Source organism: Pleurodeles waltl, chromosome 4_2 (genome assembly GCF_031143425.1).
Source record: "Pleurodeles waltl isolate 20211129_DDA chromosome 4_2, aPleWal1.hap1.20221129, whole genome shotgun sequence".
NCBI lineage: Eukaryota > Metazoa > Chordata > Amphibia > Caudata > Salamandridae > Pleurodeles > Pleurodeles waltl.
The window spans coordinates 795,298,274-795,322,421 of NC_090443.1; the positions used below are offsets into that span (position 1 = coordinate 795,298,274).

Sequence of the window (24,148 nt, forward strand, 5' to 3'; positions counted from 1 at the left end):
CCAGATGTGTGGGAGTTGGCCCTTTTCCTAGCTGCTCCTACAACGACAGAGTCTGTTGGCAGCTGTGTAGTGATGAAAGCAGGGTCTGTAGGAGGCGCCTTATACTTTTTTTCCACTCTTGGTGTGATTGCCCTACTTTTGACCGGCTCCTTAAAGATTTCTTTTGCGTGCCGGAGCATACCAGGGAGCATAGGCAGGCTTTGGTAGGAGCTGTGGGTGGAGGAGAGTGTTGAATAAAAAGTCATCCTCGACCTGTTCTGAGTGGAGGCTTACATTGTGAAATTGTGCTGCTCTAGCCACCACTTGAGAATACGCAGTGCTGTCCTCTGGTGGAGATGGCTTCGTAGGGTATGCCTCCGGACTGTTATCTGACACTGGGGCGTCGTATAAGTCCCATGCGTCTTGATCTTGGTCACCCTGGCTCATGGTGGTCTGAGCTGGGGAATGTGATGGAGTTTGTGCTGGTGAGACGTTAATCACAGGTGGAGGAGAGGGTGGTGGGGTAACTTTTTTCACCACTTTTGTTTGTGGTGTTTGTTCAGTTTGGAACTCCAATCTTCTCTTTCTTCTAATAGGGGGAAGGGTGCTTATTTTTCCTGTCCCCTGCTGTATGAAAATACGCTTTTGCTTATGGTCTACATCCGTTGAGTGTAGTTCTTCCTCAAACCTATGCTTTTGCATTTGGGAGGTTAGCGAGTGCTCTTCTGTATAAGAGCCTGAAACTGGGTCGGTTGCAGTTTGTTTCGGCTCCGAAACCCTGTCTGCATCTTTTTTCGGCTCCGAGGTGACTTTTCTTTTTCGGGGCCGAAACCTCTCGGCGTCGATCTTCTTCGGTGCCGCTGTCTCGGCGTCGAGCCGTGTCTACACCGGTATCTCGGTGTCGATGCTTGTCTCCAGCACTTTCTCGGTCCCGAGAAGGCTGCGTGCCGGTGTCTCGACCGGAGTCGGACGATCTCGGCATTGTTTGGGCCTTTTTCGGTGCCGACGGTCGGTCACCGAATTTATGGGTCGAGCCATGGCCTAATGGCAGTGGCGTCCCCTGGGCCTTGTAAATCTTCTTTTGAGTGGTTTTCGACGTCCTACTCACGGTTTGTGTATCGTCGAATCCTTCGGAGTCCGATTCTTGGATCGAAAAGGATCCCTCCTCTTCTTGTTCCTCGAACTCCCGGTGGGCTGTCGGCGCGGATGCCATCTGAAGTCTTCTGGCTCGACGGTCTCGGAGAGTTTTTCGGGACCGGAACGCATGACAGGCCTCGCAGGTGTCTTCGCTGTGCTCAGGTGACAGGCACAGGTTGCAGACCAAGTGTTGGTCTGTATAGGGGTATTTATTGTGGCATTTGGGACAGAAACGGAACGGGGTCCGTTCCATCGGCGTTCTTCTGCACGCGGTCGGGCCGACCAGGCACCGACGGGGGGATCGAAAAAATTACCCCGAAGGGCACCGGAGCTCTTCGATCTTAGACGTGGTGTTGAATCTAACTACGCCGACCCCGAACGCAACAATACCGACGAAAATCTTCTGAAATTAGCTATTTTTCCGTTCCGAAACTCGGAGCGACAGGAACACGTCCGAACCCGATGGCGGAAAAAAAACAATCGAAGATGGAGTCGAAGCCCATGCGCAATGGAGACAAAAGGAGGAGTCACTCGGTTCCGTGACTCGAAAGACTTCTTCGAAGAAAAACAACTTGTAACACTCCGGCCCAACACCAGATGGCGAGCTATTGCAAAACATGCGTATCTACAGCGACAGATGCCATCGAACATAAAATTACTCTTGATTGGTAGGTGCATGTTAAGCATCACATCCTTGCATTTCTGTGGAGTATGGACCAAGCGGAGATAGATTCTACAGAATTAGAGCTGTACACTGCTCGCACTGTGATTGAGGTACTATTTCTTCCTCCCACCTTCCGTTCTTCCCTTCCGCCTCTTCTCCCTCTTGCTGCTGTCTGGTACTTCCTCCGTTTCTCCCATGCAGCTCCCTCGTTTTGCTTTCACCATATCTCTTCCTCCTCCTGCTGTCCTTTATTGCTTCTCCCTCCCTTGTGTTGCTTTTCTTTGTTTCCATTGCTACTGCTCCCTCCATCCTCCCCTGCACCTCCTTCGTGTGGCTTGCCCTTCCCTTGCACTCTTTTTAACATATTGCACAGTAGTGCAAGCTGCTTTGTAACATGGCTTAAAAAAGGGACTTTGACGGGGGTCAACGTTCACCGAGACAGTAATTTTTTTTAAAGTCATGTTGCACAGAGGCTTATGCTGCGGTGCAACGTTTAGAAAAACACTGACAAACCAATCGATCTGCAAAGACGAGGGCCCCCTGCTACTATAGCGAGTTCCAACACAGGGAATACAACAAATTGTAATGAACAGTGGACACTGCATAATATTTCAAAATGAAAAAAAGTTCTCAAAGAAGGGCAAAAAAAAAGTACGTGACAACATCCTATATATACAACAATACAATTATTCCATTATGAAAGTTAATCATACAAATGTATAAAAGTTACCTTAAAACCAAAACCACTTATATTCCATATTTACAATACCTTAATATACCTTTCACAACAAATAAACTAACTCAAATTTGAACAAAAAATTGCAGGAACATAAATATCCAAAACAAATTATCTAAGCATCTCTAATAATCTAAGCATCACCAGTACTGTATAGAGTATTTACTCGGGATAATGCAAACACTTGTTACTAACTTGTATACTGTATTGTGATTGGTCACAGTAGATATGGTTTATTTATTGTGGTAAGTGGTTTATAGATTCTTGGGTTATTGGATATTATTTATTTTATACATTCTTTTTGCACAATAAATGTTCTTTGTTCACAATTTCTGTTGCCTGGCACTTTTGGGCATAGTTGAGTTAACCTATTTTGTGGCAACTAAAGCTGCTGCAGTTGCTCCTATTTTGGAAAGAACTGGTGTGTTGGAAGGCGTTATCAAGGACTACATTTCCATGCATGCACTTATATCTGCTATTCCAGCATTGCTATCCCCAAAATGCCAGCTCAGGAAGTTTCTCATGTGTCTCCCTACGGGTCTGCAAGTAACTCTACCAGTACAAGTGCACAGGGAATGTTGAAAAGCAAACACAGAGCCTCACGAGGTTAAGTGGCACTAATAACGCTTTAGTGAATAATTCCATGCAGCCCCGGTTACATGCCAGAGCATGAAATCATGAAAACTCGCAATTGCCTATTGGACACAGGGCGGAAAGGCTACCCTATTCTCCAGTTACCTCTGAGAACATCCCAAAACCCACACCCAGCTCCCCCTCATCCCCTGCCCCTCTTCTCACACACAGAGCCATGTGAAGTTAAGGGGCATTAATAACGCTTTAGTGAATAATTCCATTGCAACCTCGCAACTGCCACCTGGCCACAGGGCAGAAAGGCTTCCTGATTCTACAGTTAACTCTGATGACAAACATCTCCCCTCCCACCCGCACCCCAAAACTACATCCTCGGTTTCTTTCTCGCCCTCTCTTTCTGTTCATAGGTTAAGAGCCTTTGCTTGCGTGGAGGTAAATGGGGCAAAGTTTTCAAGCCCAGCCCAAATGGCCTAATTTTAAATCAGACTGTTTATTAACTAAGGAACGCTCAATTTCAAGGTGCTCAAAAGACTTAAGACTCCTCTCCTAGAATGTGGCAAGGTTTAGCTCAAAAAATGATCAGGAGTGGTTACATCTGGCGAGGTCAGGACTGCAGTTCTCTATTAAGGTTCATTTATCTGCCATTACAGCTTATTGTAAATCGCCCTCTCAGAAATCCTTCTTTGCTATGCCAGTAGTTAAGGATTTCTTAGACGGCTTGAAGAAAGTCTTCCCACCAATTCGGAAACCCTCACCCCCATAGGAATTGAATGTGGTCTCATCTAGACTCATGGCCTCCCCGTTCGAAGCCATCCACAACGCTTCTTTGCAACACCTTACGTGGAAGACAGCTTTTGTGGTAGCCATTAGTTCGGCTAGGAGGGTCAGCGAAATACAGGCTCTATGTTCGAGGGAACCCTTGACGGTTTTCCATGATAAGAGAGTGGTTCTGAGAACACATCCACTGTTCTTGCCTAAGGTGTGTCGGACTTCCACAATAATCAGACTATATCGCTTCCAACATTTTTCCCTAATCCGGTTACTCTGGCGGAGAAAGCTTTGCACTCCCTGGAACTTAAGAGGGTGCTCAAATTTTACCTGCATAAGACTCAGTCAATTAGGCAATCTGATTGTCTGTTAACTATGGACATAGTTTGTTTTGAAGCATGTCCTCCTATTTCCAGATGGATAGTTTCATATATTTTCACTACTGATTAATTTGCTAACAAACAATTATCAGCTAGGCCTAAGGCTCACTCAACGAGAGGGAAGGCGGCGACTGCAGCCTTCTTAAGAATGTACCCATCTCTGAGATTTGCAAAGCTGCCACATGGAGATCTGCACATAACTTTACCAGACACTACTGTATAGATTCAGATGCCAAAGCAGACACAAGTGGGTCAAGCTTCTCTAAGAAATTTATTTGCATAGCATAGTGTTTTTTTCTGCACTTCTATCATTCTGTCCGCAGAGGTGGGGATAGGCTTACTAATCTATTCAGTGCTTATGACTATTGATGACGATCCCCTGGAAGAGAAGGATAAGTTACTTACCTGTAAATCCTAGTTCTCTTCCAGGGGTATCCTCAAAGTCATAAACAACCCACCCTCCTCCCCGGACACGATTTTTAGAAGTGCAACAATACTCATGTTTCTAGGCAATTGCTCATTATCACCGAAAAAAACTGTGAAACAACTGTCACCTTACTCTCACCCCTGAGGCATGGTGGGATACTGGAGGTGCTCAGGGTCTTAAAGGCAAGGTGCCAATTTTTTGGTTCTGCTGTATTAACCTGCATGCAGCCTATTGGCTAATAATGCTCCTTTATTTTCAATGTAGTTTTTCTCTTTTAAAATGGATTGCTTATACTTTCTGTGCCTTCTACTTTGAATACAGATTTTTTTTACTTTAATTGAAGGTTTTAATTTATGTATAAAAAAAAAAAGCAATTTTTGCCTGTTTCTCAACATAGACTGCATTGCTATTTACACATGTATGTGTTATATGGGTACTGAAAGTATCTACTAAAATGTTATTTTTCATAGTTCTCATACAAATGCATGTGTTTGTATATGCTCCGGGGTCCCCGCACGTGGGCGGGAATATTCAGTGTTTAAGACTATTGATGAGGATCCCCTGGAAGAGAAATTTTACTCATGGTTGGTTGACCTGAAGGAACTACCTGCATCTCAAGAGTTATGTTGTAGTTGTAATAGTATTTATATAGCGCTTACTACCCCTGACGAGGGGGTCGAAGCGCTTTTCAGCGAGTAGCACGGTACTCCGGAACCCAACAAGAATTAGTGATGGCTTTGGAGTCTGAATCTTGGAAAGAAAAATTCTCCTCTTCAGCAGCTGGAGCCTCGTGGAGTTTCTGCACCGGTTCAGTGTCGTACATGGTGTCTTGCCAACTGAAAATGTCGAGTGTTTCCTCGACTTCTTGCCTCGGTTTGTTTCGACCTGAAAGACTGGTAGACCTCACAGCTGTCTTTCTCCATGCTCCAGCAACAGGCAGAGGTTGCAAACTTGGTGAATATCAGTCCTCGGTAATTTCAAATGACACTTCAGACAGAAACGGCAGAAGGGCGTCCACTCCATTAGGATTTCATTCTCGGAGACATGGAATGGAGAAAATGGCGGCCCTGAAAGCCTCAACTGAATCATGTTGATCGAAACAGAATTTTCTTCTGTTACGGAACGCAAAGGAATGGAGTAACATGCTCGGTGACAATACCGACTAATTGGAGTTTTTCCAAACAGAAAGGGCCCAATAGGCCCCTAACTGGAGCACAGTGAAAACACAACTGGACCAAATGGTGGAAGAAAATCTGATGACTGAGTCAATGCCCATGTGCATTACCAGCAAGAGGAGTCACTATGCCTATTGGTTCGAAAGACATTTCGAACAAAAAGAACTTGCAACTTTCTGGACCGAGCACTAGATGGCAGAAGTATGCAGAGCATGTGTATCTAAGGCCACACATGCCATCAAACTTTATGGTTAGCCACCTGCAAGTTGTGTGTGATAAAACAAACTGCTACTTAAAATTCCCATAGAGCAACGCACCAATTACATCACGTGGGCATTTAATTTTTGTATCTAGTGCATAAAAAGTATTTTCACAAAACGATAAACACAAAACACATCTACAATCTACACAACAGATGCAACAAGTTTACAGGCGTTAAAGGGATAGATTATGGGCTTTTATTATGAAAGTTTTTGTAAAACAAACTTCAGAAACTGTACATCAACATGGCACACACTGCAGCCTACTTTTGTTTCTCTCCCAAACAAAAGTAAAACACTCAAACTCTTTAACCTAGGAAAACAGCCAAATTACTACTTTGCATATAACATATCGCTGTGGTATAAGAGTCAAATGCAGAGACAGTAACACAAATTTAATTAGTTTATACAACTTGGGACCAAATAAAAAGTACATTATCAACAGACTCTTTAAAAACCATACAAGGGCAGTTTAAAATGCACTTCTATATTTTACACAAAGCACAGAACAGAAAAATAAACAGTATTATTGGGCTCTGAAAGATCACACATTCTTTCTTATCTAGTAGTGCTACGTACACCACTGCCCCATTTGTGGCAATGCACTTTAAGCAAATGTCAAAAAAATCCCAACTTCTGGCAGAAAAAATAAAACCATATTTAAAGTTTATGGAAACATGTTTGAATGTGTATGAAAGGACTTCACAGATTCAAAAATTCTTTGTCCAAGTAACTGAATTAACCATCACGTTAGTGCATTTTAACCTCTCAAAGAAAAAAACCGAAAAAAAAACACAACAGAAGTTTAGCACAAGGCTAAAATAAAGATCTACAAAAATCACGTGTTTTCCAGATGTAAGGACTGTTAATTTCTCACAAAAACACACAAGACCCTGAAGTAGATCCATCATGTTGTACAATTTTCCTAGAGCAAACATTAACTATGTGGATGTCTTGTTCAACATGCAGGCAGTGAATTCCTTATATACCTATTTCTGTGGTGAATCAAATTCTAGAAAACACTACTGTTGAACTGAACTACTAGTGATATCAAACATTAACAACCCATGCCTGCCATTGACACATGCAACCTTTAACTTGCTTGAAGCATAATCAGGTTTAGTAAACTGCTTGGCTCATCCATCCTTTGGCCAAAACAAGAAATGTTATCCATGTGCCACTTTCTATTAAGACAGTGATGCAAATAACTTTAATAGCAGGCGATCTAGACATGTTTAAAAAGAGCTGTGCATATCCAGTTCAAGAACAAATAAACAATCCACACAGGAATGACACTGACGCATGTCTGCAGCTATTCAGTCACTCATATCCATATCCTCTTCATGATGATCATCTCCGTTCACTTTGGATTCTTTCACAGCCTCTGCAACTGCTTGCACTGCTTCTCCCACTTTGGGGGAACAAGATTCAGATACTAATACATCTTCACGTTTTTCTTTTTCGCTGTCATATCCTTGTTCTTCTTCATCATAGTCCCTTGTAACCTGCTTTGCAAACCAAAAGCAAGGGAAGTTAGCTTCAAACCCCTATTGAGTTGACAAACTTTAACAAAAGGATTGTTTGTAATTGTATTTAACTTACTTTTATATCTTTGTCACTGTCTGATTTTCTTTCACGTTCCCTCTCTTTGTCTTTGCTCTTCTTTTTCTTGCTGGTTGATCTCTCCCTTTCATCTCTGCTCCTTTCCTTATCTTTATCCCTTTCCTTATCCTTGTCCTTCCTTTTCTCCTTTTTATGCCTAAGATGACAAATATTTTAAAGTTCAATGAAAACAAGAGCAAAGTAAACCATAAACACAGACTAATAAGAGATTTTTTGAATCATGCAGTTGTAAGAAAGACAAGGTCTGGAGAACGCAAAAACAGGTTTATCCTTGGTTGCTAAAAGCATACTCTTGCATAAAGCCAGACTGACTTGGAAGAGTTCAAACCAGACTTTAGATTACATCGATGTCAATGTGAGTTTCAATGAGAAAAGAAGGAATTTTAGGAAGTTCCATATGTAATGCTCATAACGCAACTGACTTATTCTTGCTTCAAAGCCATTAAGGATACAGCCCATTGTTGCCTGACAAACGTGTGTTAGTGTTTATTGGTCTCATTATATTTTTTTAAACGTCTATTTCACAAGGACACTGACAGCACTGCCTGCACATATCAGCCATCATTTCAAAATATGAAGCACTAGCAGCATTACCTTCGAGTTGGCCAATGGGAAAATGGTTAATGGAGTGTGGACACAAGTGAAACATGAAGAGCTCTAGAGGTACTGAAGGCAAGTAACTTTTCTTTACCATAGCTACTGCATCATTCCACTCTCAATTTGAAGGATACTGCCAACCAAAAAAGCAAACTGATTACCAGAGACTTCTCAGTAAATGGAGTATTAGCACTCTAAAGATTACTGGTCCAGATGGAGAGTCAGTTGCAGACCCCAAAAAAAAAAAAAAAATCTCAAAAACTCGAACATGCATTTGTGAGATCGCATTAGCTGCCTTTGTTATGATGTAGTGTGGGTGATTGAAGTAGGCACTGGTGTGGTCTGCCAGCAGAAAAGAAAAAGATGCCTGTCATAGCAACACATCTACGTGTGGTACTTTGAATCTTAGGGTGCTTAGCAGCTGTATAGCACTGCAGCACCTCAAAACAAAGTCTGTAAATGGGTGGTTGTGCAAACTCCCAGGCGCCAACACTGAACTAACTCAGCTTCTTCACAAATAAGGGTTACGCAATTGTTTTGAAGATGGAATAGCGCAACCCCTTTTATCTAATTATTGTTAGAGAAGTTAGTTTGATTTTTGACGTTTAAATTGCGGCCATTAATAAAGACCCATCTGTCATAAGACACTCCTACCCCTGATGGATGCTCACCAATAACCCATGAATCAATGACACCTTGCAATTGTGTTATTGTGTGCAAACATAAGACATATTTTAAAAACTGTAACCTTGTGAGAACACTTGGTGTACTGCATAAGAATCTATTACTACTGATGTTAAAAAGTGAAAGCAGGAAGACACCCCTGATATTGTGGGGGTCCAGATACCCTGAACAGTTCAAGTGGTTGAGGATGACTGAGGAATCCAGGTCAATGGTCACCCACAGAAGTAGGTTGAGGAAATATTTGCTGAGCAACACGTGGCTGCTGTTGCACCAAAAAAGTGTGCAATAAGTTATGGTCATTACCAACACCAGATCCTCCCAGTGAACGTCCACTTATGACCACTGCCTCACGAGACAGTGCTGCAGTGAGCAATTATCCCCAACAATCATATTACCGTTCCTATAGGAAGGTTAAGTTCTTACTGAAAAAGATGCACTAGCTTCTGCAATGCCACTCCCTTCCTTAGCTGAGGTACACTTTCCCTGTGATAGCATTTAAAACTGACCTCAAGATGGATTAGATCAAATGGGCTGGCAGTTGGTTGTTTGGCACTAGTGGTGAACACTAGCTTGAGGAGCATGGACACCACTCAGTGTGCTAGACTTTGCTCTCTGCAACTGCTCTTCATCAGCAAGTTTTATAGCATATTCAGTTGCCATGGAACGCTTTCTTGCTCTAACTACCATAGTCTTCACCGGCTATTTAAAAATCTCTGTGGCAGATTTGAGAATGCTTTGGAGTACAGTACAATAAGCTTTAGTGTCATCGGGGGGCTTTGGATCTGGGCCGCAAGTAGGATCAACCGAGCAGTCTCCTCAAATGTCATCCCCATCCCTGGATTCATAATATGGGTCACCAGGGAGATAAGGGTTCCCCAGGTCAGAGTATGAGCAGACACTGGAGTGGCGTGAGGTTAGGGAGATGAAAGAGCATGGAGAAGGTCTCCTAGGGTCAGAGGACAGTAGTGGTGGACATGTGGTCCTGTCCATAACCCTTCTAGGAACGTGAGGGATTGATTGAAAGGAGAGCTGCTCTTTAAAGGCGTCTGTTTCTTTGGGATTGTAAAGGGGGGGTGTATGTGATCCTGAGAATGAGGTCGGGTGAAGACCTTCCTGGGGGACGCAGGGATAAAAATTACCTTCTGCCTCAAGTCAAGGACATGCAGTAGTTGAAGCATGAGCTGTTCCTCCCTCAATTCTGATCTCTGCATCAAATTGTGGTCCTAAGGACTTCAAGGCTAGAGGGTCTACTTCATGCTCGATTCCATGGCCTCAGAATACCACCTATGGGCTTCCATCCTTCGCATAGATGGAAGGCAAGACAGGCTTGCTTGGTTCTAAAAATGCCCTCCTGTCCAACTATCTTGCTGCTGCATTTTGTAATACACCTTTTCATTTGGTATCGAAGGGCCTGCTTCCACCAGGTTGTTTTCGGAAATTAATCGTTTTCCACTCGCGACTGCACTCCCTAAGGAAAAATTGGTCCTAATACACTGGGAAAGTGTACGCCCATGTACTGGGAATGCTTGTTGGTGTGTATTTTCCAGATATCACAAAAAAAAATATTGTCTAGGTTGACAAAGATTTAGTATTTGTGTAACTTTTTATGCATACCCAAAGCAAAATCCTTTCTGGGTATTCAACAAAGCAAATTGATAAAAAAAAAAGTAATGGAGCGCATTGTGCTGCTTTGTGTTACGTGGCATCAGGAAGGGGTTCCATAGGTAGTGCGGGGGATTTTCCATGCAACCATCCTTGGTTTCTGAAGCAAATCCATATCTTCAAAAACTTGTAGCCATAGACTAGGATAGAACAACAAGGAGAAGGAGTATCCTGCAAGTATTTGTTTGATCTATGAAGTGCTGTAGATTTACATGCCTTGCATACTCCCACCATCCAGTGTTGGGCTTGGACATTTGCAACTTATTTTTCTTCTAAGAAGTCTATCGAGTCACAAGGTTGCAGTCACTCCTCCCCTACTTTGGCTGCAAATGTGCTTGGGCAGACTCCATTGTTAGATCATTTTTTGCACAGTGGGTGAAAGTAAGTATGAAGTAGTGAGAAGAATAGACTAGTGACCATGTGTGTACAAAAAGAGGAATGGGGAAAATGGTGAGATCTGTAAACAAAAAAAATGCACACAAAACAGCTGGCTTCCATGAAGGACGGTGGGTGCTTCTTGATCTACACCACTACATGCAACAAACAAATTCTCATGGTAACTTAATCTGTTTGTAGCATGCACGGCTGTAAATACAGATGCTCTGCACAGGCTATAAAGCAGTATTCCTGTAAGCGGTGGCTAGCCAGTGGAGGGAGCAGAAGTCTGAAACGGTACTTAGGACAGTTTGGACAATGCTACCTTGCTGCAGTGCAAGAATGTGCACACAATAATGATTTATAAATGTGTGCGGAGTGGACCACAAGGCTTCCTTACAAATGCCCGCAATGGGTGTGTTCCCACAAGGAAAGTAATAGTAGCACCTTGCTTACGGGCCTGGGATCGGAAATTAGGATTCTTTTAGCTTTTGCTTAACTGGTTGCATTTGACAATCCATATGGGTTTGCCTGCCTTGAAAATAGGAGATGTGAGAAAGCTATAAAAAGACCTGTTCCAATCTATGGAATATTTAACAGCACAGTTAACAGCCAGAGTGTGGCGTGCTCTCAGCTACAGAGCCAATTTGTGGGAAAAAAAAAAAGACTAGGAGCTCGAATGTTTAAGGTGGAATGCGGAGACCACCATGGTCAACATGCAGGATTGGTTCCAAGAACCACACAGTCACTGGGAAACTGGAAAAAGGATTCTTCCAGTGTGAGGGCTTATAGCTCACCAATACTTCTGACCAACATGATGGCTACAAAGAAAGCAGCCTACCTAGAAAAAGTGGAGCAAACATGAAAGTAGTGGTTTAAAAAGGGGTCCCATCAGTCTGGTGAGACCAATATTGATAATCCTGAGTGCGGCTGGAGATTCCCTTGGTGGAATGACCCATGTAAGGTCTTCCATAAAAGCTTCAATTTTAGGGACCTTGAAGAGTGATTGTTCCCTATTTTGCATGTATGCAGCAATAACAGCTAGGTGTAGCCGAACTGAAGAGTAAGCTAACCCAGACCTTTGTAAATGTAGGAGTTAATGTTTTGTAACAGGCGTAAGGGGATTAATGTTGTTTGCAGGACAGTAGTGAACAAAATGCTTCAACTTAACAGCATAAAAGGTGCGCAAAGTGGCCTACAGGCTTTCTGGAGTATAATGATGCATTCTTGAGGTATACCAAGACAACCAACTTTAGGACTTCAGGAGCAAAAATGCTAGGTTGAGCTGCCTGGGGTCTGATTTTGCGTAGTTGTGTGAGAAGGTCCAGCCAGTTGCGGAGCTCCTCATGAGTGATAATGGACATCTCCAGAAGGGTAGAGAATCATGGTTGTCTGGCTCCCGTTTGAGCCACCAGGATGAGGACTGAGTGATGTCTGTCTCAGTTTCACATAGTGCATCAGTAGGAGAGGAGGAAAACTGTATTGAAAGATCCCTAACCAGCTGATTCATAGAGCATTTCTCAAGGACTAGGGATGTGGAAACATGGCAGTGAAGTCTGGGCATTTTGCATTTTTCTATGAGGTGAAAAGTTCTATATCTAGGGTGGCCTTCCCATTGGTGGACTTGTTGCTGTGTCTTCCTGAGCAGGTCTGTAAAGTTGTTGTCCACTCCTGGAAGATGCTCTGCTAGAGGACCTTGGTGATGCATAGCCAACACCAAATTCTCCGTGCCAATACCAGCTGAGGGGAGTATGTGCCCCCCCCCCCCCCCCTGCTTTCAGAGGTAGAAAATTTCTGGACGCACCAATACTACTTGGCGTTGAATCTATTGGAAAAAGGTTTTGAGAGAGAGATAGATAAGTGGCTAACAGTTCCAAGTGGTTGATGTGGAGACCTTGTTCAAGAGGTGGCCACAGACCATGGACTGTTGGGTCTTGAGATGTGCTCCTTAGCTGACTAGAGATGCCTCTGTGATGAGTCACCTTCAGAATTGGGTTTACAAAGTGTTGGCTCCACAAATGATTGTTGCTGTTTCATCACACACCATTATCATCACTAGATATTACAACCACCCCTCCACTTATGACCACTGTCCTGAGAGGATGGCCTGGATTAGGCACATATGGTGTCCGGCGTGGGGCACTATGGCAATGCATGAAGCCATCATTCCTAAAAGATAGATTACTAAGTAAACTGTAAGTGATCTGTGTGGATTAAAAAAAAAAAAAAAAAAAAAAAAAAAAAAAAGAGGGTCAGAAGCTGTTAGGATGTGTAGGAAATTGGCTCTGTATATACTATTTCAAAGTAAGAAATAGTGTGCACAGAGTCCAAGGGTTCCCCTGAGAGGTAAGATAGTGGCAAAATTAGATAATTCTAATGCTCTATTTTGTGGTAGTGTGGTCGAGCAGTAGGCTTATCAGAGGGTAGTGTTAAGCATTTGCTGTACACACACAGGCAATAAATGAGGAACACACTCAGACAATTCCAGGCCAATAGGTTTTTGTATAGAAAAAAATATCTTTTCTTAGTTTATTTTAAGAACCACAGGCTAAAATTTTACATGTAATACTCCAAATGAAAGGTATTGCAGGTAGGTACTTTAGGAGCTTTGAATAATCAAAATAACATATACATGTAGGAAGTTGGCTCTGTATGTGCTATTTCAAAGTAAGGAATAGCATGCACAGAGTGCAAGGGTTCCCCTTAGAGGTAAAATAGTGGTAAAAAGAGATAATACTAATGCTCTATTTTGTGGTAGTGTGGTCGAGCAGTAGGCTTATCCAAGGAGTAGTGTTAAGCATTTGTTGTACATACACATAGACAATAAATGAGGTACACACACTCAGAGACAAATCCAGCCAATAGGTTTTGTTATAGAAAAATATATTTTCTTAGTTTATTTTAAGAACCACAGATTCAAATTTAACATGTAATATCTTGTTTGAAAGGTATTGCAGGTAAGTACATTAGGAACTTTGAATCATTTCAATTGCATGTATACTTTTCAAGTTATTCACAAATAGCTGTTTTAAAAGTGGACACTTAGTGCAATTTTCACAGTTCCTGGGGGAGGTAAGTTTTTGTTAGTTTTACCAGGTAAGTAAGACACTTACAGGGTTCAATTCTTGGTCCAAGGTAGCCCACCGTTGGGGGTTCAGAGCAACCCCAAAGTCACCACACCAGCAGCTCAGGGCCGGTCAGGTGCAGAGTCCAAAGTGGTGCCCAAAACGCATAGGCTAGAATGGAGAGAAGGGGGTGGCCCGGTTCCGGTCTGCTTGCAGGTAAGTACCCGCGTCTTCGGAGGGCAGACCAGGGGGGTTTTGTAGGGCACCGGGGGGGACACAGGTCCACACAGAAATTTCACCCTCAGCAGCGCGGGGGCGGCCGGGTGCAGTGTAGAAACAAGCGTCGGGTTCGCAATGTTAGTCTATGAGAGATCAAGGGATCTCTTCAGCGCTGCAGGCAGGAAAGGGGGGGCCTCCTCGGGGAAACCTCCACTTGGGCAAGGGAGAGGGACTCCTGGGGGTCACTTCTCCAGTGAAAGTCCGGTCCTTCAGGGAGTCGCGGTCAGGGGAAGCCTCGGGATTCCCTCTGCAGGCGGCGCTGTGGGGGCTCAGGGGGGACAGGTTTTGGTACTCACAGTCGAAGAGTAGTCCGGGGGTCCTCCCTGAGGTGTTGGTTCTCCACCAGCCGAGTCGGGGTCGCCGGGTGCAGTGTTGCAAGTCTCACGCTTCTTGCGGGGAGATTGCAGGGTCTTTAAAGCTGCTCCTTGAAACAAAGTTGCAGTCTTTTTGGAGCAGGTCCGCTGTCCTCGGGAGTTTCTTGTCTTTTTCGAAGCAGGGCAGTCCTCAGAGGATTCAGAGGTCGCTGGTCCCTTGGAAGGCGTCGCTGGAGCAGAGTTCTTTGGAAGGCAGGAGACAGGCCGGTGAGTTTCTGGAGCCAAGGCAGTTGTCGTCTTCTGGTCTTCCTCTGCAGGGGTTTTCAGCTAGGCAGTCCTTCTTCTTGTAGTTTGCAGGAATCTAATTTTCTAGGGTTCAGGGTAGCCCTTAAATACTAAATTTAAGGGCGTGTTTAGGTCTGGGGGGTTAGTAGCCAATGGCTACTAGCCCTGAGGGTGGGTACACCCTCTTTGTGCCCCCTCCCAAGGGGAGGGGGTCACAATCCTAACCCTATTGGGGGAATCCTCCATCTGCAAGATGGAGGATTTCTAAAAGTTAGAGTCACCTCAGCTCAGGACACCTTAGGGGCTGTCCTGACTGGCCAGTGACTCCTCCTTGTTGCTTTCTTTGTTCCCTCCAGCCTTGCCGCCAAAAGTGGGGGCCGTGGCCGGAGGGGGCGGGCAACTCCACTAAGCTGGAGTGCCCTGCTGGGCTGTGACAAAGGGGTGAGCCTTTGAGGCTCACCGCCAGGTGTCACAGCTCCTGCCTGGGGGAGGTGTTAGCATCTCCACCCAGTGCAGGCTTTGTTACTGGCCTCAGAGTGACAAAGGCACTCTCCCCATGGGGCCAGCAACATGTCTCTAGTGTGGCAGGCTGCTGGAACTAGTCAGCCTACACAGACAGTCGGTTAAGTTTCAGGGGGCACCTCTAAGGTGCCCTCTGGGGTGTATTTTGCAATAAAATGTACACTGGCATCAGTGTGCATTTATTGTGCTGAGAAGTTTGATACCAAACTTCCCAGTTTTCAGTGTAGCCATTATGGTGCTGTGGAGTTCGTGTTTGACAGACTCCCAGACCATATACTCTTATGGCTACCCTGCACTTACAATGTCTAAGGTTTTGTTTAGACACTGTAGGGGTACCATGCTCATGCACTGGTACCCTCACCTATGGTATAGTGCACCCTGCCTTAGGGCTGTAAGGCCTGCTAGAGGGGTGTCTTACCTATACTGCATAGGCAGTGAGAGGCTGGCATGGCACCCTGAGGGGAGTGCCATGTCGACTTACTCGTTTTGTCCTCACTAGCACACACAAGCTGGCAAGCAGAGTGTCTGTGCTGAGTGAGAGGTCTCCAGGGTGGCATAAGACATGCTGCAGCCCTTAGAGACCTTCCTTGGCATCAGGGCCCTTGGTACTAGAAGTACCAGGTACAAGGGACTTATCTGGATGCCAGGGTCTGCCAATTGTGGATACAAAAGTACAGGTTAGGGAAAGAACACTGGTGCTGGGGCCTGGTTAGCAGGCCTCAGCACACTTTCAATTGTAAACATAGCATCAGCAAAGGCAAAAAGTCAGGGGGCAACCATGCCAAGGAGGCATTTCCTTACAATACACCTTTCACATAAATCACATATAGCTATTTTAAAATTAGACAGTGCAATTTTCAACAGTTCCTGGGGGAGGTAAGTGTTTGTTAGTTTTGCAGGTAAGTAAACCACCTATAGGGTTCAAAGTTGGGTCCAAGGTAGCCCACCGTTGGGGGTTCAGGGCAACCCCAAAGTTACCACACCAGCAGCTCAGGGCCAGTCAGGTGCAGAGTTCAAAGTGGTGCCCAAAACACATAGGCTTCAATGGAGAAGGGGGTGCCCCGGTTCCAGTCTGCCAGCAGCTAAGTACCCGCGTCTTCGGAGGGCAGACGAGGGGGGTTTTGTAGAGCACCGGGGGGGACACAAGTTAGCACAGAAAGTACACCCTCAGCAGCACGGGGGCAGCCGGGTGCAGTGTGCCAACACACATCGGGTTTTCAATTGGAATCAATGGGAGACCAAGGGGTCTCTTCAGCGATGCAGGCAGGCAAGGGGGGGGGGGGGGGGGCTCCTCGGGGTAGCCACCACCTGGGCAAGGGAGGGGGCCTCCTGGGGGTCACTCCTGCACTGGAGTTCCGATCTTTCAGGTCCTGGGGGCTGCGGGTGCAGGGTCTTTTCCAGGCGTCGGGATCTGGGAGTCAGGCAGTCGCGGTCAGGGGGAGCCTCGGGATTCCCTCTGCAGGCGTCGCTGTGGGGGCTCAGGGGGGGGGGCGCAACTCTGGTTACTCACAGTCTCGGAGTCGCCGGGGAGTCCTCCCTGAAGTGTTGTTTTCCCACAAGTCGTGCCGGGGGAGTTGGGTGCAGAGTTGCAATTCTCACGCTTTTGGCGGGAAACGCAGTTGTCTTGAAGTTGCTTCTTTGGAAACAAAGTTGCAGTCTTTGGGGAACAGGGCCGCTGTCCTCGGGAGTTTCTTGGTCCTTCTAGAGCAGGGCAGTCCTCTGAGGATTCAGAGGTCGCTGGTCCTGGGGAAAGCGTCACTGGAGCAGTTTCTTCAGAAGGGGGGGGGGAAGACAGGCGGTAGAGCTGGGGCTAAAGCAGTTGGTGTCTCCGTCTTCTCTGCAGGGTTTTTCAGCTCAGCAGTCCTCTTCTTCTTAGGTTGCAGGAATCTGAGTTCCTAGGTTCAGGGAGGGCAGTAGCCAATGGCTACTGTCCTTGAGGGTGGCTACACCCTCTTTGTGCCTCCTTCCAAGGGGAGGGAGTCACATTCCTATCCCTATTGGGGGGATCCTCCATCTGCAAGATGGAGGATTCCTAAAAGTCAGAGTCACTTCAGCTCAGGTTGCCTTAGGGGCTGTCCTGACTGGCCAGTGACGCCTCCTTGTTTTTCTCATTATCTCCTCCGGCCTTGCCGCCAAAAGTGGGGCCATGGCCGGAGTGGGCGGGCAACTCCACTAGCTGGAATGCCCTGTGGAGCTGTAACAAAGGGGGTGAGCCTTTGAGGCTCACCGCCAGGTGTTACAGTCCTGCAAGGGTGAGGTGATAAGCATCTCCACCCAGTACAGGCTTTGTTACTAGCCACAGAGTGACAAAGGCACTCTCCCCATGTGGCCAGCAACATGTCTGGGATGTGGCAGGCTGCTAAAACCAGTCAGCCTACACGGGTAGTTGGTTAAGGTTTCAGGGGGCACCTCTAAGGTGCCCTCTGGGGTGTATGTTACAATAAAATGTACACTGGCATCAGTGTGCATTTATTGTGCTGAGAAGTTTGATACCAAACTTCCCAGTTTTCAGTGTAGCCATTATGGTGCTGTGGAGTTCGTGTTTGACAGACTCCCAGACCATATACTCTTATGGCTACCCTGCACTTACAATGTCTATGGTTTTGCTTAGACACTGTAGGGGCACAGTGCTCATGCACTGGTGCCCTCACCTATGGTATAGTGCACCCTGCCTTAGGGCTGTAAGGCCTGCTCAAATTTCAAAAATCAGTTTCTAATGACAATTTTTGGAATTTAGCCGTGTGATCAGATATTGGCTGAGTAGTCCAGCAAATGCAAAGTCTTGTACCCCACCGCTGATCCACCAATGTAGGAAGTTGGCTCTGTATGTATTATTTCAAAGTAAGAAATAGCATGCACAGAGTCCAAGGGTTCCGGTAAAGAAATGGCTCCCTGTTGCAGTTACCCCCCACTTTTTGCCTGATATTGACGCTGACTTGACTGAGAAGTGTGCTGGGACCCTGCTAACCAGGCCCCAGCACCAGTGTTCTTTCACCTAACATGTACCATTGTTTCCACAATTGGCACAGCCCTGGCACCCAGGTAAGTCCCTTGTAACTGGTACCCTTGGTACCAAGGGCCCTGATGCCAGGGAAGGTATCTAAGGGCTGCAGCATGTCTTAATGCCACCCTAGGGACCCCTCACTCAGCACAGACACACTGCTTGCCAGCTTCTGTGTGCTGGTGGGGAGAAAATGACTAAGTCGACATGGCACTCCCCTCAGAGTGCCATGCCAACCTCACACTGCCTATGGCATAGGTAAGTCACCCCTCTAACAGGCCTTACAGCCCTAAGGCAGGGTGCACTATACCACAGGTGAGGGCATAGGTGCATGCGCACTATGCCCCTACAGTGTCTAAGCAAAACCTTAGACATTGTAAGTGCAGGGTAGCCATAAGAGTATATAGTCTGGGAGTCTGTCAAAAACGAACTCCACAGCTCCATAATGGCTACACTGAATACTGGGAAGTTTGGTATCAAACTTCTCAGAATAATAAACCCACACCGATGCCAGTGTTGGATTTATAAAAAAATGCACACAGAGGGCATCTTATAGATGCCCCCTGTATTTTACCCAATTGTTCAGTGCAGGACTGACTGGTCTGTGCCAGCCTGCTGCTGAGAGATGAGTTTCTGACCCCATGTGGTGAGGGCCTTTGTGCTCTGAGGACAGAAACAAAAGCCTGCTCTGGGTGGAGGTGCTTCACACCTCCCCCTGCAGGAACTGTAACACCTAGCATTGAGCCTCAAAGGCTCAGGCTTGGTGTTACAATGCCCCAGGGCACTCCAGCTAGTGGAGATGCCCGCCCCCTGGACACAGCCCCCACTTTTGGCGGCAAGTCCAGGAGAGATAATGAGAAAAACAAGGAGGAGTCACTGGCCAGTCAGGACAGCCCCTAAGGTGCCCTGAGCTGGAGTGACTGACTTTTAGAAATCCTCCATCTTGCAGATGGAGGATTCCCCCAATAGGGATAGGAATGTGCCCCCCTCCCCTCAGGGAGGAGGCACAAAGAGGGTGCAGCCATCCTCAAGGACAGTAGCCATTGGCTACTGCCCTCCCAGACCTAAACACACCCTTAAATTTAGTATTTAAGGGCTCCCCAGAACCTAGGAAACGAGATTCCTGCAACCTAAGAAGAAGAGGACTGCTAAGCTGAAAAACCCTGCACAGAAGACGGAGACACCAACTTCTTTGGCCCAAGCTCTACCGGCCTGTCTCCCCACTTCAAAAGAACTGCTCCAGCGACGCGTTTTACAGGGTCCAGTGACCTCTGAAGCCTCAGAGGACTACCCTGCATCTAATAGGACCAAGAACTCCCGAGGGGAGGTAAGTAAAACCCTTACAAGTCTCAGTCCTGGGGCATAGGCAGCCCACCGCTGGGGGGTTCAAGGCAACCTCAAAGTTACCACACCAGCAGCTCAGGGTTGGTCGGGTGCAGAGGTCAAAGAGGTGCTCAAAACACAGGCGACTATGGAGAACAGAGGTGCTCCTGTTCCAGTCTGCCAGCAGGTAAGTACCTGCGTCCTCAGGGGGCAGACCAGGGGGGTTTTGTAGAGCACTAGGGGGACACAAGTAGGCACACAAAACACACCCTAAGCGGCACAGGGCGGTCGGGTGCAGTGTGCAAAGCAGGCATCTGGTTTTGTACAGGTTTCAATGGAGGGACCCGGGGGGTCACTCTAGCGGTGCAGGCAGGCACAGTGGGGGCTTCTCGGGACAACCACCACCTGGGCAAGGCAGCGGGTCACCTGGGGGTCACTCCTGCGTCGAAGTTCGGTTCCTTCAGGTTCTGGGGGCTGCGGGTGCAGTGTTGGTTCCAGGCGTCGGGTCCCTTGTTACAGGCAGTCGCGGTCAGGGGGGAGCCTCTGGATTCTCTCTGCAGGCGTCGCTGTGGGGGCTCAGGGGGGTCGTCTCTGGTTATTCACAGGCTTGCAGTCGCCAGGGAGTCCTCCCTGAGGTGCTGGTTTTCTGCAGGTCGAGCCGGTGGCATTGGGTGCCGAGTGTAGAGTCTCACGCTTCCAGCGGGAAACGTGAAGTCCTTGGAAGTTGCTTCTTTGTTGCAAAGAAGTAGCTGGTTTTGAACAGGGCTGCTGTTCACAGGAGTTTCTTGGTCCTGCAGTCCAGGGCAGTCCTCTGAGGCTTCAGAGGTTGCTGGTCCCGGTCAGATGCGTCGCTGGAGCAGGTTTTCAATGTTGGAGACAGGCCGGTAGGGTTGGGGCCAAATCAGTTGTCTTCCTCCTCTGCAGGCTTGTAAGTCAGCAGTCCTCCTTTCTTCAGGTTGCAGGAATCTGATTTCCTTGGATCTGGGGAGCCCCTAAATACTGAATTTAGGGGTGTGTTTAGGTCTGGGAGGGCAGTAGCCAATGGCTACTGTGAGGGTGACTACACCCTCTTTGTGCCTCCTCCCTGTGGGGAGAGGGGGGCACATCCCTAATCCTATTGGGAGAATCCTCCAAACTCACTCAAGATGGAGGATTTCTCAAGGCAGGGGTCACCTCAGCTCAGGGGCTGTCCTGACTGGCAGGGGGTGACTCCTTGTTTTTCTCATTATCTCCTCCAGCCTTGCTGCCAAAAGTGGGGGCAGTGGCCGGAGGCGCGGCCATCTCCACTAGCTGGGATGCCCTGGGGCGCTGTTACTAAAGGGGTGAGCCTTTGAGGCTCACCGTCAGGTGTTACAGTTCCGGCAGGGGGAGGTGAGAAGCACCTCCACCCAGTACAGACTGTTACTAGCCACAGAGTGACAAAGGCACTCTTCCCCATGTGGCCAGCAACATGTATGGTGTGTGGCAGGCTGGCAGAAACTGGTCAGCCTACACTAGAAGATGGGTAGGTATTCAGGGGGCATCTCTAAGATGCCCTCTGGGTGTATGTTACAATAAATTGCACACTGGCATCAGTGTGCAATTTATTGTGCTGAGAAGTTTGATACCAAACTTCCCAGTTTTCAGTGTAGCCATTATGGAACTGTGGAGTTTGTGTTTGACAAACTCCCAGACCATAAGCTGTGAGGCAGTGTGCATGTGCTGAGTGTGGCATCCCCAGGGTGGCATAAGACATGCTGCAGCCCTTAAAGACCTTCCCTGGCATCAGGGCCCTTGGTACCAGGGGTACCAGTTACAAGGGACTTACCCGAGTGCCAGGGTTGTGCCAATTGTGGAGACAAAGGTACAGTTTAGGGAAAGAACACTGGTGCTGGGGCCTGGTTAGCAGGGTCCCAGCACACTTTCAAATCTTAACTTAGCATCAGCAAAAGCAAAAAGTTAGGGGGTAACCATGCCAAGGAGGTATTTCCTTACAAATTGTCTGAGCAGAATGATTGCCATTCTGGGAGTAAATGCCAGATCTAGCTTCTGACAGGGTGGTCATGTATCTGGAAGTGCACACTAAAGCAATTTTGGAGCCGCAGTAACTGGCGGGGCAAAGCCATGGGGCTGCACACTGTCCTTGATGTCCAAGCTGTCTTTAGAATCCATGGTATCTACCACAAAATGGTTAGGAAGCCTGCTGAATTAGTTGCGTCAGCTGATGTTAACAGTATTACTGTACCCTACTGTAGCCAGAGAAGGGACGAACTGCAAATGCAGTGTCTACCCTCTCACCAAAAAAAGGCATGCCCATTAAGGAGGACGTCTCCAGAGAAGCCGATTGCCCTACCTAAGTAGTCAGTAGCGTAAAGTCCTCACTACATGAAGAAATGGCAGTTCTGACTGGGATGTGCGAGTAAAGGTCTGATGTCTTTATCAGGGTCACAGAGCCCCAAAAAGCATGCAAACAGCAGTCTAGTAGGCAGTTTGCATTAACTGAGTGCAGGACAAGACTGGCTAATGAAAAACATGCTTGCCAAAGGATTCTATGAGATTGGATTCACAGTACAGAGAAGTAGTGGGAAGTATACTCTGGTTGATCCTACTGGTAGACACCTGCACTAAGCTCTTAAGGTGTTTGATGTTGGGTTATAAAGGCCAGGTTGCCTGGATAAGGGCAATGGACTACTGTCCGACCATCAGGAGGTCCACAGCATTGCTTTGCCTATGTTACGAGTAGGGTGTCTGTTAGAGCCTGTTTAAAAGGTAGCAGTGGCTGTGTGCATGTGGTTTGGTTTGGTTTGTGCACCTCCAGTTGGAGGACAAGCACCTCTTCCGCCCTCCGTATCACTACAGTGAAGGAGGCACTTTCCTCTGTGGCAAAGCAAGGAGGAGAGACAAATCTAGTGTCTAGAGGTGCCACTGGTATCTTCTAGGATCTCATACCAATTGTCCTTAGTATAACTGAGGAACCAATTCGACCCAGTAATCATATTGGTAAATATCTGAATCTATAGTGAAAAGGTTAGGAAGAACATGTGCCAGACCACGAGTTAGAGGTAATTTATCAGTTTCCAACAGGTTGCTGAAGGGCTGATGCCCAGAGAAACTGGGGCATGGACTCAGCAGAGGTCAAGACAAGTTTGACTCAGAGTCCAAAAGTACTCTCTCAGGTGTGGGTCCATCCTCTAGCATTATAATCAATGTTTTAAAGTCCAACACAAGTCTTTAGTGTTGGCACCATAGCCAGTGCAGAACCCTCTGTGGGCTCAGTGGTTCCAGCTTGCGCCAAGGGAGGTCCCACTGGCAGGGTTCCTTGGGGCCAAAGGCGCACCTGACAGAGCCAGTAGAGTGCCAAAAATATACAGGATGACTTCTAGGAATTCTTCTATCTGCTGCAAGGCTGCCTACAGGCCATAAAATTTGGTTTGTATTGGGACGAGTCTCAGAATTGGCTCTGGAGAAGATCAGATTTGGGAGCAAGACCGAAAGGCATGTTTAGGTCCTCATGCCTTTTCTGGAGTTAAGGAGCAGCAAGAAGGTGCAGAATCCCGGTTAGACATCTTATATTTGTTTTTAGACCTAAGCAACTACTTCAGTGATTATTGCCTGCTGTGGGAACAGGACCTTTCTTTCGAACATTCATAGCATGGTGTCTTCCAAAACTTGGCGACTTAAAGCTTCGCCTCGTGGTCCTGTATGGCCTTAGGGTTCATCTGAGCACACTTACTGCAAGCCCGAAAATCATGTTCTGACCCCATGCCCCAAACAATCTGTTGCAGACATTCTTTTACAAAAGTTACTGCATAGAATAAACCCTACAGTTCTAGGGTGGCATTTTCCTTGCACACCGATTACAATTAGCTAATATTTTTAGTATGTAACAGTCTCTTCAGGGACAACGAGTTCCTCTGGATCTGCATCTAGTGGTGCAGAAAGAAACGAACTGGGATCAGCGCGCAGGGTTGGCGCTACATGTGGCTCTGCAGGTCACTTCCAAAATTGGTTGGCATGTAGCTGCACAACGCTGCCTGCCAGATGCAGGGGCACTATTTGAAAATTTCTGGATCCAGTCTGGCACATTGGGAATATTTAAAAGAGGAGGAATTGAAAATGTCACTTACCCAGTGTACATCTGTTCGTGGCATCAGTCGCAGTAGATTCGCATGTTTTGCAATAGCTCGCCATCTGGTGTTGGGCCGGAGTGTTACAAGTTGTTTTTCTTCTAAGAAGTCTTTCGAGTCACGGGACCGAGTGACTCCTCCTTTTGTCTCCATTGCGCATGGGCGTCGACTCCATCTTCGATTGTTTTTCCCCGC

At 46.7% G+C, this 24,148-nt stretch overlaps 1 protein-coding gene across 2 annotated transcripts in view; it reads right to left on the reverse strand.

The window, feature by feature from the left end:
* Positions 1-6,292: 6,292 nt before the first annotated feature.
* Positions 6,293-24,148, reverse strand: part of SRSF11 (serine and arginine rich splicing factor 11) — a 235,644-nt gene continuing 217,788 nt past the window's right edge. The window contains exons 11-12 of one of the 2 annotated variants that reach the window (XM_069232448.1): positions 7,720-7,876; positions 6,293-7,622 (exon numbers count right to left, since the gene is read on the reverse strand). In XM_069232448.1, coding sequence (XP_069088549.1) covers positions 7,434-7,622; positions 7,720-7,876 — 346 coding nt within the window. In that variant the 3' untranslated portion in view covers positions 6,293-7,433. Of the gene's footprint in view, positions 7,626-7,719; positions 7,877-24,148 lie in introns of both variants that reach the window. The other variant, XM_069232447.1, reaches the window with a different exon arrangement.